This window comes from Gadus chalcogrammus, chromosome 20 (assembly GCF_026213295.1).
Source record: "Gadus chalcogrammus isolate NIFS_2021 chromosome 20, NIFS_Gcha_1.0, whole genome shotgun sequence".
Taxonomy (NCBI): Eukaryota; Metazoa; Chordata; class Actinopteri; order Gadiformes; family Gadidae; genus Gadus; species Gadus chalcogrammus.
Window position 1 is genome coordinate 13,156,205 of NC_079431.1, and position 11,584 is coordinate 13,167,788.

At 41.7% G+C, this 11,584-nt stretch overlaps 3 protein-coding genes across 3 annotated transcripts; all 3 read left to right on the plus strand.

Moving 5' to 3' along the window:
• The first annotated feature begins 256 nt into the window (after positions 1–256).
• Positions 257–1,060, plus strand: LOC130373559 (gamma-crystallin M1-like). The gene is made up of 3 exons (XM_056580142.1): positions 257–268; positions 423–674; positions 788–1,060. Exons 1-3 carry the CDS (start codon positions 257–259, stop codon positions 1,058–1,060), a joined length of 537 nt encoding a protein of 178 aa, XP_056436117.1.
• Positions 1,061–4,557: 3,497 nt separating this feature from the next.
• Positions 4,558–5,361, plus strand: LOC130373599 (gamma-crystallin M1-like). The gene is made up of 3 exons (XM_056580204.1): positions 4,558–4,569; positions 4,724–4,975; positions 5,089–5,361. Exons 1-3 carry the CDS (start codon positions 4,558–4,560, stop codon positions 5,359–5,361), a joined length of 537 nt encoding a protein of 178 aa, XP_056436179.1.
• A 3,548-nt stretch (positions 5,362–8,909) lies between these two features.
• LOC130373597 (gamma-crystallin M1-like) lies at positions 8,910–9,712 on the plus strand. The gene is made up of 3 exons (XM_056580203.1): positions 8,910–8,921; positions 9,075–9,326; positions 9,440–9,712. The coding sequence occupies exons 1-3, from the start codon at positions 8,910–8,912 to the stop codon at positions 9,710–9,712; spliced, it is 537 nt and encodes a 178-aa protein (XP_056436178.1).
• The last annotated feature ends 1,872 nt before the right edge of the window (positions 9,713–11,584 follow it).

Consider the following 11,584-nt stretch of genomic DNA (forward strand, 5'->3'; position numbering starts at 1 on the left):
ATATATATACAAGTTCATTTTGAATCCTCTTTAGGTTTTTCAGGGCAGTATCCATCTATACGTTAAAATAGCTTAACCCTGTTAAGAGCATGTGGAAGCTTCTACAGTATGTTCAGTCAGAGTCATGATTCAGTACTTTGAACAATAGGGGCCGTCATGCAGTCTTTGCGTCTGTTCAGGTATAAATGTAGGGGCTTGACACAGGAAGAGCATCAGTTCACCAACCGATCTCTGAGAGACCACCAACACCACAATCATGATGGGCAAGGTAAAGATTTATTAACATAAATCATTGATTTGTATTCATGTAATAAGATTCAATATATTCTACATTAAATATTGCAGCCAACTTGTTGTTATCATTAAGTAATAGCACAATGTTCTGTAATGATATACCATGATTGACAAATTATTTGTTTCAGATCACTTTCTACGAGGAGAAGAACTTCCAGGGTCGCTCCTATGAGTGCATGAGCGACTGCTCCGACATGTCCTCCCACATGAGCAGGTGCCAGTCCTGCAGGGTGGAGAGCGGCTGCTTCATGCTCTATGAGAAGAACAACTACATGGGCCAGCAGTTCTTCATGAGGAGGGGAGAGTACAACGACATGCACCGCATGCAGAGCATGGGAATGCAGTGTGACAACATCAGGTCCTGCAGAATGATCCCCTTTGTAAGAGAACTCACCAACAGTTCAACTGTTACACTAACAAAGTTAAACAGTTAAATTTACTTTGTTTGTTAATAGGTTAGCTTACACTGTTTCTCTGAATCTCTGCATTACAGCACAGAGGCCAGTTCAGGATGAAGATCTACGAGAGGGAGAACTTCGGTGGTCAGTCCAATGAGATGATGGACGACTGTGACAACATCCAGGATCGTTACCGCATGTCCGACTGCCAGTCCTGCCACGTGATGGACGGCCACTGGCTGATGTACGAGCAGCCTCACTACAAGGGCAGGATGATGTACATGAGGCCCGGAGAGTACAGGAGCTTCAGGGAGATGATGAGCGGCCAGAGGTTCATGAGCATGAGGCGTATCACTGACATGTGTTAAGTTTTCTCATCAATAAAACATGATCTAACTTAAATTTGCTGAATTTCTTGCATATTATTTGTGAAATAAGACCACTGAGTATACAGAAGACCATCAGCGCAACATTTGAAAGCCGACTTTGAGTGTTTTGAACGTCTGATCTCACAGAGAGATTCCATGAGTTGGCCTAATGTCAGAACCAAGGCTTCCAAAGGCCTATCCCCCTGAGGTTTATCAAAGAAGAACTATCCCGTTAATCACAGATTTTGTAATGGTAGAGAAGGTGTAGCTGTGTATTACCATCACTGCCTCCATTTGATCAACGATTCCAACCGATCAATTTGTCAATTTGTCACCTAGCCGGAGTATCTTCTAAATGTTCCTCCACCTTAGCATTGTGAGACCATCCTGATATTCACGGTTGGTTTTAGCAATGATCATTAGCCATAGGCAGCATATGTTTCCTAATATGGGCACAGTCTTATATTGTTAAAAATCTCTATACTGTGGTACTCTTTGTTGGTCAACTCCCTCCAGTGAGCGTTGAATGATCCAGGCATTATTTTAATGTTTTCCAAAAATGGTCTCACGAGACTAGAACCTCAGAAGTGCTGCAGTTCAAAAAGACCAGGAAAAATTCAAGGTGCACGGCCGTTCTTGGTGGTCCAACCATTGTAATCGCCTCCCCTTGCTTAACTAAAATATCTAAGATACAATTATCAAAATTCGCTTTGTTATGCTGATTCGGCATTACGCATAAACACAAGACCTTGTGTAGTACTTTCATGGAAATTCACTGTTATTTTGTCCACATGCTCTGTACCAACCAATAGAGATTGATTGCAAAAGACAGTGTTACTATAGCAGTACAATGTGTGTAATCCAAAAATATAAATGAGTCTAGGCCAGGGGTCTTTAATGTTTTCCAGGGCAAGGACCCCCAAACTGATGGAGAGATTGAGCGGGGAACCCCTACTTATATATTGCATAAAATTGTGTTTTATTTTAAACTGGTCCTATAGTGCCATGTATAAATGTACCTTGTTATTTTGCATTCAAGACTAAGATATTCAAATAATACACAGGTTCATATATTCATGTGTTTATTTTAAACATGTGCAAGGTACAGTGAGTACTAGCCATGTTACTGTCATTCATAAACATAACATAACATAATAAACTGATACCTGGCAAGATCATCAATGTCCGTCAATTGCATTTAATCATGCATAAAAGCTATTCAAATAGACATTTTTAAAGCATAAATGTGGAAACGAAAATCAGTGATGTTTGTTAGTGTCTTTCCTATCACTCCGAAATAGTCTGGTAACTTATCAACCCCAGCGAGTCCGGTTGCTAGCGACGTCAACATCTTTGGTGGACTATTTCTCTGCTGATCGCTTATTTCCCCGATAATGGCCGGCATTCTGTACATTATCCCTTACATAACAGCACTCTCTCTCTCTCTCCCAGAAGTCTTGGCTGCGCACTCACATCCAAACACGTATTGTTTGTGGCGGAGGAGCGGGTAGATATAAAGACCGGACGAGTCGTTGTGCTGTCCTTCTTCTTAATTGAAGGAGCAGGCAGAGAAAAGCTCTCTCCTGCTGGGCTTTCACTAAAATCAAATACATAAAATTGTTGCAGCCAGTCCTGATGTGTCAGGTGTGCGTGAGAGACATACGAACGCTTGACACTTTTGTAAATGCCATTCGGATCGCATGATAGGAATAGATCTATTCCGATTAGAAATCGGATCAAAAGTGTCCATGTAAACGTGGCTAGTGTGTTGGATTCATGTTAATGTGTATTTAAAGACATTTCAATTCGTGGAAAAAATTGCGGGGGGAATATAAAATAATTGTCTAATCAACCAAAACTTTCGCAACCCCCCTGCAGTACCACCTAGGGGTCGCGGATCCCCTGTTGAAGACCTCTGGTCTAGGCAATTGTGAGTATGCACATATATGTGTGCGTAGACCAATAACTTCAGCTGGGTAAACAACAATGAACAAAACAAAACAGATTAAATATGACTTATATTGTACACATCAACAATAAATAAAATAACTTGACCCAATGTCCAGTCGTCTTTGCCTAGCTTGGTCACCAAAATAGGAAGTGAAGATCAGCTTGCACAAGTCCTTTCTGTACTATTATGGTGCCCAAACTTCATACATAGTCACCATTCAATTATGTTTTTTTTAACACCTTCAACATTAGGGAACAGCCATGATTTAAAGCTAGTGACATCAGCAGAGTGGCCCTCGCGATCAAGCATCCATCATCCGTCCAATACAAAGTGAATGGGAGGGGAGAGTCACACTCGAGGCCCTGCATTAGGTGGGGCAGAGCCGCGGGCAAGGGATTCTTCAAAGGCTCGCGTGCGGTGAGGTGAACTCACTGGCGGGTAAAGGGGAGGGAAAAAAGTTGAACTTCAGTTAACTTTATGGAGATGAGCGCGAATCGCAGCGCGTGTTCGGCCATGTGTTTGGACAATTGGAATTTAGTGATTACTGGTGGAGCATACGGACTCTTGGTGGAATTTAATGTCCTGGTTTTAAGCCCTTCCATCGACAAAGTGGTAAACTCCCGACAAGCATCCACTAGAGAGGCTTTGAACAGGGTGCTGCCACAATCGAGGCAACGCATTTAGCGGGCCCAGCTGTTAGACTTGTGAGATCACCATGACCTTGCGAGTAGCCGAGTACCCATACTGTTTTTCTTTCTGCATAATCATTCTGGCCTTGACCCCATTGAAAGCCACTTAAAAAATAAATTAAAAATAGGTTGAATCTGTACTCGGAGGAGGATGTTGCTGTTGATGATAACCAAGAAATACCGCAGTCTGCCGAATTAAGAAAATACATGGCACTCTTAATTGTTCATCCAAATTAAGACAGAATCATGGTCAAATATTTACAGAAATCTACACAAAAGCTTTTTCGTAGCGGAGTATATGTTTTGCTTTACTTCAAACTAGATACGGCAAGAGCAAAGAGAGCAAGACCAGCACATAGTTATTTTATCTGTTTGGCAAAGGCCAGACGAATTCATATGAAAAGCAAACTTGACTATCTGGATGATCCCACTAACTATAGCCTCCTTGTTCGGGAGGGCTTTAGAATTCGAATCAATTACTTGATCATTTTGAATGGATGTGTTTTTTGACAATTTAGAATCAGAATTGTCCAACATCCAAGTTAAGGTTCAATTATTGTGTCATATATATCTATATATATATATATATATATATATATATATATATATACAAGTTCATTTTGAATCCTCTTTAGGTTTTTCAGGGCAGTATCCATCTATACGTTAAAATAGCTTAACCCTGTTAAGGGCATGTGGAAGCTTCTACAGTATGTTGAGTCAGAGTCATGATTCAGTACTTTGAACAATAGGGGCCGTCATGCAGTCTTTGGGTCTGTTCAGGTATAAATGTAGGGGCTTGACACAGGAAGAGCATCAGTTCACCAACCGATCTCTGAGAGACCACCAACACCACAATCATGATGGGCAAGGTAAAGATTTATTAACATAAATCATTGATTTGTATTCATGTAATAAGATTCAATATATTCTACATTAAATATTGCAGCCAACTTGTTGTTATAATTTAGTAATAGCACAATGTTCTGTAATGATATACCATGGTTGACAAATTATTTGTTTCAGATCACTTTCTACGAGGAGAAGAACTTCCAGGGTCGCTCCTATGAGTGCATGAGTGACTGCTCCGACATGTCCTCCCACATGAGCAGGTGCCAGTCCTGCAGGGTGGAGAGCGGCTGCTTCATGCTCTATGAGAAGAACAACTACATGGGCCAGCAGTTCTTCATGAGGAGGGGAGAGTACAACGACATGCACCGCATGCAGAGCATGGGAATGATGTTTGACAACATCAGGTCCTGCAGAATGATCCCCTTTGTAAGAGAACTCACCAACAGTTCAAGTTTTACACTACCAAAGTTAAACAGTTAAATTGACTTTGTTTGTTAATAGGTTAGCTTACACTGTTTCTCTGAATCTCTGCATTACAGCACAGAGGCCAGTTCAGGATGAAGATCTACGAGAGGGAGAACTTCGGTGGTCAGTCCAATGAGATGATGGACGACTGTGACAACATCCAGGATCGTTACCGCATGTCCGACTGCCAGTCCTGCCACGTGATGGACGGCCACTGGCTGATGTACGAGCAGCCTCACTACAAGGGCAGGATGATGTACATGAGGCCCGGAGAGTACAGGAGCTTCAGGGAGATGATGAGCGGCCAGAGGTTCATGAGCATGAGGCGTATCACTGACATGTGTTAAGTTTTCTCATCAATAAAACATGACCTAACTTAAATTAGCTGAATTTCTTGCATATTATTTGTGAAATAGGACCACTGAGCATACAGAAGACCATCAGCGCAACATTTGAAAGCCGACCTAGAGTGTTTTGAACGTCTGATCTCACAGAGAGATTCCATGAGTTGGCCTAATGTCAGAACCAAGGCTTCCAAAGGCCTATCCCCCTGAGGTTTATCAAAGAAGAACTATCCCGTTAATCACAGATTTTGTAATGGTAGAGAAGGTGTAGCTGTGTATTACCATCACTGCCTCCATTTGATCAACAATTCCAACCGATCAATTTGTCAATTTGTCACCTAGCCGGAGTATCTTCTAAATGTTCCTCCACCTTAGCATTGTGAGACCATCCTGATATTCACGGTTGGTTTTAGCAATGATCATTAGCCATAGGCAGCATATGTTTCCTAATATGGGCACAGTCTTATATTGTTAAAAAATCTCTATACTGTGGTACTCTTTGTTGGACAACTCCCTCCAGTGAGCTTTGAATGATCCAGGCATTATTTTAATGTTTTCCAAAAATGGTCTCTCGAGACTAGAACCTCAGAAGTGCTGCAGTTCAAAAAGACCAGGAAAAATTCAAGGTGCACTGCCGTTCTTGGTGGTCCAACCATTGTAATCGCCTCCCCTTGCCTAACTAAAATATCTAAGATACAATTATCAAAATCGCTTTGTTATGCTGATTCGGCATTACGCATAAACACAAGACCTTGTGTAGTACTTTCATGGAAATTCACTGTTATTTTGTCCACATGCTCTGTACCAACCGATAGAGATTGATTGCAAAAGACAGTGTTACTATAGCAGTACAATGTGTGTAATCCAAAAATATAAATGAGTCTAGGCCAGGGGTCTTCAATGTTTTCCAGGGCAAGGACCCCCAAACTGATGGAGAGATTGAGCGGGGAACCCCTACTTATATATTGCATAAAATTGTGTTTTATCTTAAACTGGTCCTATAGTGCCATGTATAAATGTACCTTGTTATTTTGCATTCAAGACTAATATATTCAAATAATACACAGGTTCATATATTCATGTGTTTATTTTAAACATGTGCAAGGTACAGTGAGTAGGGTAGCCATGCCACTGTCATTCATAAACATAACATAACATAATAAACTGATACCTGGCAAGATCATCAATGTCCGTCAATTGCATTTAATCATGCATAAAAGCTATTCAAATAGACATTTTTAAAGCATAAATGTGGAAACGAAAATCAGTGATGTTTCTTAGTGTCTTTCTTATCACTCCGAAATAGTCTGGTAACTTATCAACCCCAGCGAGTCCGGTTGCTAGCGACGTCAACGTCTTTGGTGGACTATTTCTCTGCTGATCGCTTATTTCCCCGATAATGGCCGGCATTCTGTACATTATCCCTTACATAACAGCACTCTCTCTCTCTCTCCCAACAGTCTTGGCTGCGCACTCACATCCAAACACGTATTGTTTGCGGCGGAAGAGCGGGTAGATATAAAGACCGGACGAGTCGCTGTGCTGTCCTTCTTCTTAATTGAAAGAGCAGGCAGAGAAAAGCTCTCTTCTGCTGGGCTTTCACTAAAATCAAATCCATAAAATTGTTGCAGCCAGTCCTGATGTGTCAGGTGTGCGTGAGAGACATACGAACGTACGCTTGACACTTTTGTAAATGCCATTCGGATCGCATGATAGGAATAGATCTATTCCGATTAGAAATCGGATCAAAAGTGTCCATGTAAACGTGGCTAGTGTGTTGGATTCATGTTAATGTGTATTTAAAGACATTTCAATTCGTGGAAAAAATTGCGGGGGGAATATAAAATAATTGTCTAATCAACCAAAACCTTCGCAACCCCCCTGCAGTACCACCTAGGATCCCCTGTTGAAGACCTCTGGTCTAGGCAATTGTGAGTATGCACATATATGTGTGCGACTGTGCGTAGACCAATAACTTCAGCTGGGTAAACAACAATGAACAAAACAAAACAGATTAAATATGACTTATATTGTACGCATCAACAATAAATAAAATAACTTGACCCAATGTCCAGTCGTCTTTGCCTAGCTTGGTCACCAAAATAGGAAGTGAAGATCAGCTTGCACAAGTCCTTTCTGTACTATTATGGTGCCCAAACTTCATACATAGTCACCATTCAATGATGTTTTTTTTAACACCTTCAACATTAGGGCACAGCCATGATTTAAAGCTAGTGACATCAGCAGAGTGGCCCTCGCGAGCCAGCATCCATCATCCGTCCAATACAAAGTGAATGGGAGGGGAGAGCCACACTCGAGGCCCTGCATTAGGTGGGGCAGAGCCGCGGGCAAGGGATTCTTCAAAGGCTCGCGTCGCGTGCGGTCAGGTGAACTCACTGGTGGGTAAAGGGGAGGGAAAAAAGTTGAACTTCAGTTAACTTTATGGAGATGAGCGCGACTCGCAGCGCGTGTTCGGCCATGTGTTTGGACAATTGGAATTTAGTGATTACTGGTGGAGCATACGGACTCTTGGTGGAATTTAATGTCCTGGTTTTAAGCCCTTCCATCGACAAAGTGGTAAACTCCCGACAAGCATCCACTGGAGAGGCTTTGAACAGGGCGCTGCCACAATCGAGGCAACGCATTTAGCGGGCCCAGCTGTTAGACTTGTGAGATCACCATGACCTTGCGAGTAGCCGAGTACCCATACTGTTTTTCTTTCTGCATAATCATTCTGGCCTTGACCCCATTGAAAGCCACTTAAAAAATAAATTAAAAATAGGTTGAATTGGTACTCGGAGGAGGACGTTTCTGTTGATGATAACCAAGAAATACCGCAGTCTGCCGAATTAAGAAAATACATGGCACTCTTAATTGTCCATCCAAATTAAGACAGAATCATGGTCAAATATTTACAGAAATCTACACAAAAGCTTTTTCGTAGCGGAGTATATGTTTTGCTTTACTTCAAACTAGATACGGCAAGAGCAAAGAGAGCAAGACCAGCACATAGTTATTTTATCTGTTTGGCAAAGGCCAGACAAATTCATATGAAAAGCAAACTTGACTATCTGGATGATCCCACTAACTATAGCCTCCTTGTTCGGGAGGGCTTTAGAATTCGAATCAATTACTTGATCATTTTGAATGGATGTGTTTTTTGACAATTTAGAATCAGAATTGTCCAACATCCAAGTTAAGGTTCAATTATTGTGTCATATATCTATACATATATATATATATATATGTATATATATATATATATATATATATATATATATATATGTATATATATATATATATACAAGTTCATTTTGAATCCTCTTTAGTTTTTTCAGGGCAGTATCCATCTATACGTTAAAATAGCTTAACCCTGTTAAGAGCATGTGGAAGCTTCTACAGTATGTTGAGTCAGAGTCATGATTCAGTACTTTGAACAATAGGGGCCGTCATGCAGTCTTTGGGTCTGTTCAGGTATAAATGTAGGGGCTTGACACAGGAAGAGCATCAGTTCACCAACCGATCTCTGAGAGACCACCAACACCACAATCATGATGGGCAAGGTAAAGATATATTAACATAAATCATTGATTTGTATTCATGTAATAACATTCAATATATTGTACATTAAATATTGCAGCCAACTTGTTGTTATCATTAGAAATAGCACAATGTTCTGTAATGATATACCATGGTTGACAAATTATTTGTTTCAGATCACTTTCTACGAGGAGAAGAACTTCCAGGGTCGCTCCTATGAGTGCATGAGCGACTGCTCCGACATGTCCTCCCACATGAGCAGGTGCCAGTCCTGCAGGGTGGAGAGCGGCTGCTTCATGCTCTATGAGAAGAACAACTACATGGGCCAGCAGTTCTTCATGAGGAGGGGAGAGTACAACGACATGCACCGCATGCAGAGCATGGGAATGATGTTTGACAACATCAGGTCCTGCAGAATGATCCCCTTTGTAAGAGAACTCACCAACAGTTCAACTGTTACACTAACAAAGTTAAACTGTTAAATTTACTTTGTTTGCTAATAGGTCAGCTTACACTGTTTCTCTGAATCTCTGCATTACAGCACAGAGGCCAGTTCAGGATGAAGATCTACGAGAGGGAGAACTTCGGTGGTCAGTCCAATGAGATGATGGACGACTGTGACAACATCCAGGATCGTTACCGCATGTCCGACTGCCAGTCCTGCCACGTGATGGACGGCCACTGGCTGATGTACGAGCAGCCTCACTACAAGGGCAGGATGATGTACATGAGGCCTGGAGAGTACAGGAGCTTCAGGGAGATGATGAGCGGCCAGAGGTTCATGAGCATGAGGCGTATCACTGACATGTGTTAGTTTCCTCATCAATAAAACATGATCTAACTTACATTTGATGGATTTCTTGCTTGTTATTTTTAGTGAAATAGGACCACTGAGCATACAGAAGACCATCAGAGCAACATTTAAAGGCCAACCTTGAGTGTTTTGAACCACTGATCTCACAGAGATTTTATGAGTTGGCCTTATGTCAGAACCAAGGCTTCCAATGGCCTATCCCTCTGAGGTTTGTTAAAGATGAACTATCCCTTTATTCACAGAATGTGTAATGGGAGACAAGTGTCGTGGCAATTTCTCTATCAGATATTGCGTCTAAGCTGATGAGATATTTAGATGCAAAAAGCACACAATACTTGCAGGCAATTGCTGGTCATATATATTTGTAATAAAAGTACGAACAAAGATACATCACAACATGCATCAACAAACAACATAACAGGCATACATTACAATAATCTGAGGCCTCAGATGGGAGCTTCTCTTTGCGTGTTACTTCATACTCTAAAGGTACTCTCGGGAGAAGTCCACTGAGTAGCTAAAGTTAGGAGCTTTTATACACTTAGATCGGATCCTTGAGGGCAGTTGGCCCCCAATAAACCAAAAGCCTTTGTTAACCAGCTGGTAATCTTTACATTGCCATTGGAGGGGGTGGTGGCCGTGCCATGTAACCCTCTGGCTTCGTTGATGCTAGCCAGGGGGTCGAGGAACAGGCCCATACATCAAAGGATTGCATGAAAGATGATTTACAACACACGAAAACATGGAACAGGCAGGCAATAAAATGCATCACACGACCCTCTAAGTTTCACACGTTAGATGACCGAAAAGGAGAGTAGAAGGCAGGCAATATATGCATCACACAAAATAGTAACAAAACTTAAGTTCGTAGATAGACCAAAAATGTAACAACATGTAGATTTTCCATCACACAAGGTGTAGCAGTGTATTAAATGTTTGCACCACAATCGCTGCACTTCCATGTCATACATATTTCCAACCCATCAATTTGTGATCGTTGATAATCTCCAACTGTCCATGGTATCTTCTAAAGCAGTGTTTCTCAAATGGTGGGTCAGGACCCAAAAGTGTCTCCTAACCCTGCGTTCACACCAAAAGATGCAAAAAGTTGACGCGCGTAGTGATCCCATTCAAAGTGAATGTAGAGACGCGTTGCTGCTTTGCTGCCGCAGCATTTGCTGCCGAGAAAACGGGCAGCAAAACTTGATTTGCGGCGCGTCAAAATCTGATTTGCGGCGCGGCATGTCCGTGCCCGCTGCCGGGCACGGGCGAAGGGCGCGTTCACGTATTTTGCGGCGCGTCAAATGCTGCTCGAGTTGAAATATTTCAACTTTTGACCCGCGTCAAAGGTTTGACGCGCCGCAAAACTTGATTTGACGCGCCGCAAAACTCAGGCGTCAACGCGTTCGGGCAGCAAATGCATCTTTTGGTGTGAACGCAGGGTAAGGCCAGACCAGTTGAGAACAATTGTTTTTAAGGTTCCTGCAACAAAGCATCATGAGACCAGCCTGATATTCATTTTTGTGATTTGCAATGATTATTAGACTGGCCAAGCAGGAATTAATATCATAATATGGATGCAGCCATACATTGTTAAAAAAAATTCTAGACTGTTGAACTCCTGGCTGATCAACTCCCTCCATCTACCTCCACCTCAGAAATGATGCAGTTCAAAAATACCAGGCAAACCTCAAAAGACAATGTCGATAGGGGTGATTGTAGCAAATAATTTATCAGCATACATACATAACATACATACTTTTTGTGCAGATTCTGCATTTCCCATAAGCAAGAGACATTTGGTAGTACTTTTATTGAAATTAATGTTATTTTGTCCAGAAAATTCTGTACCATCCGATAAACATTGATTTC

What these genes read in the sequence shown, in the direction of transcription:
- LOC130373559 (XM_056580142.1), top strand. An exon ending in CCTGCAGAATGATCCCCTTT is followed by an intron (nt 675 to 787) that starts GTAAGAGAACTC and finishes TCTGCATTACAG; the next exon opens with CACAGAGGCCAGTTCAGGAT.
- LOC130373599 (XM_056580204.1), top strand. An exon ending in CCTGCAGAATGATCCCCTTT is followed by an intron (nt 4,976 to 5,088) that starts GTAAGAGAACTC and finishes TCTGCATTACAG; the next exon opens with CACAGAGGCCAGTTCAGGAT.
- LOC130373597 (XM_056580203.1), top strand. An exon ending in CCTGCAGAATGATCCCCTTT is followed by an intron (nt 9,327 to 9,439) that starts GTAAGAGAACTC and finishes TCTGCATTACAG; the next exon opens with CACAGAGGCCAGTTCAGGAT.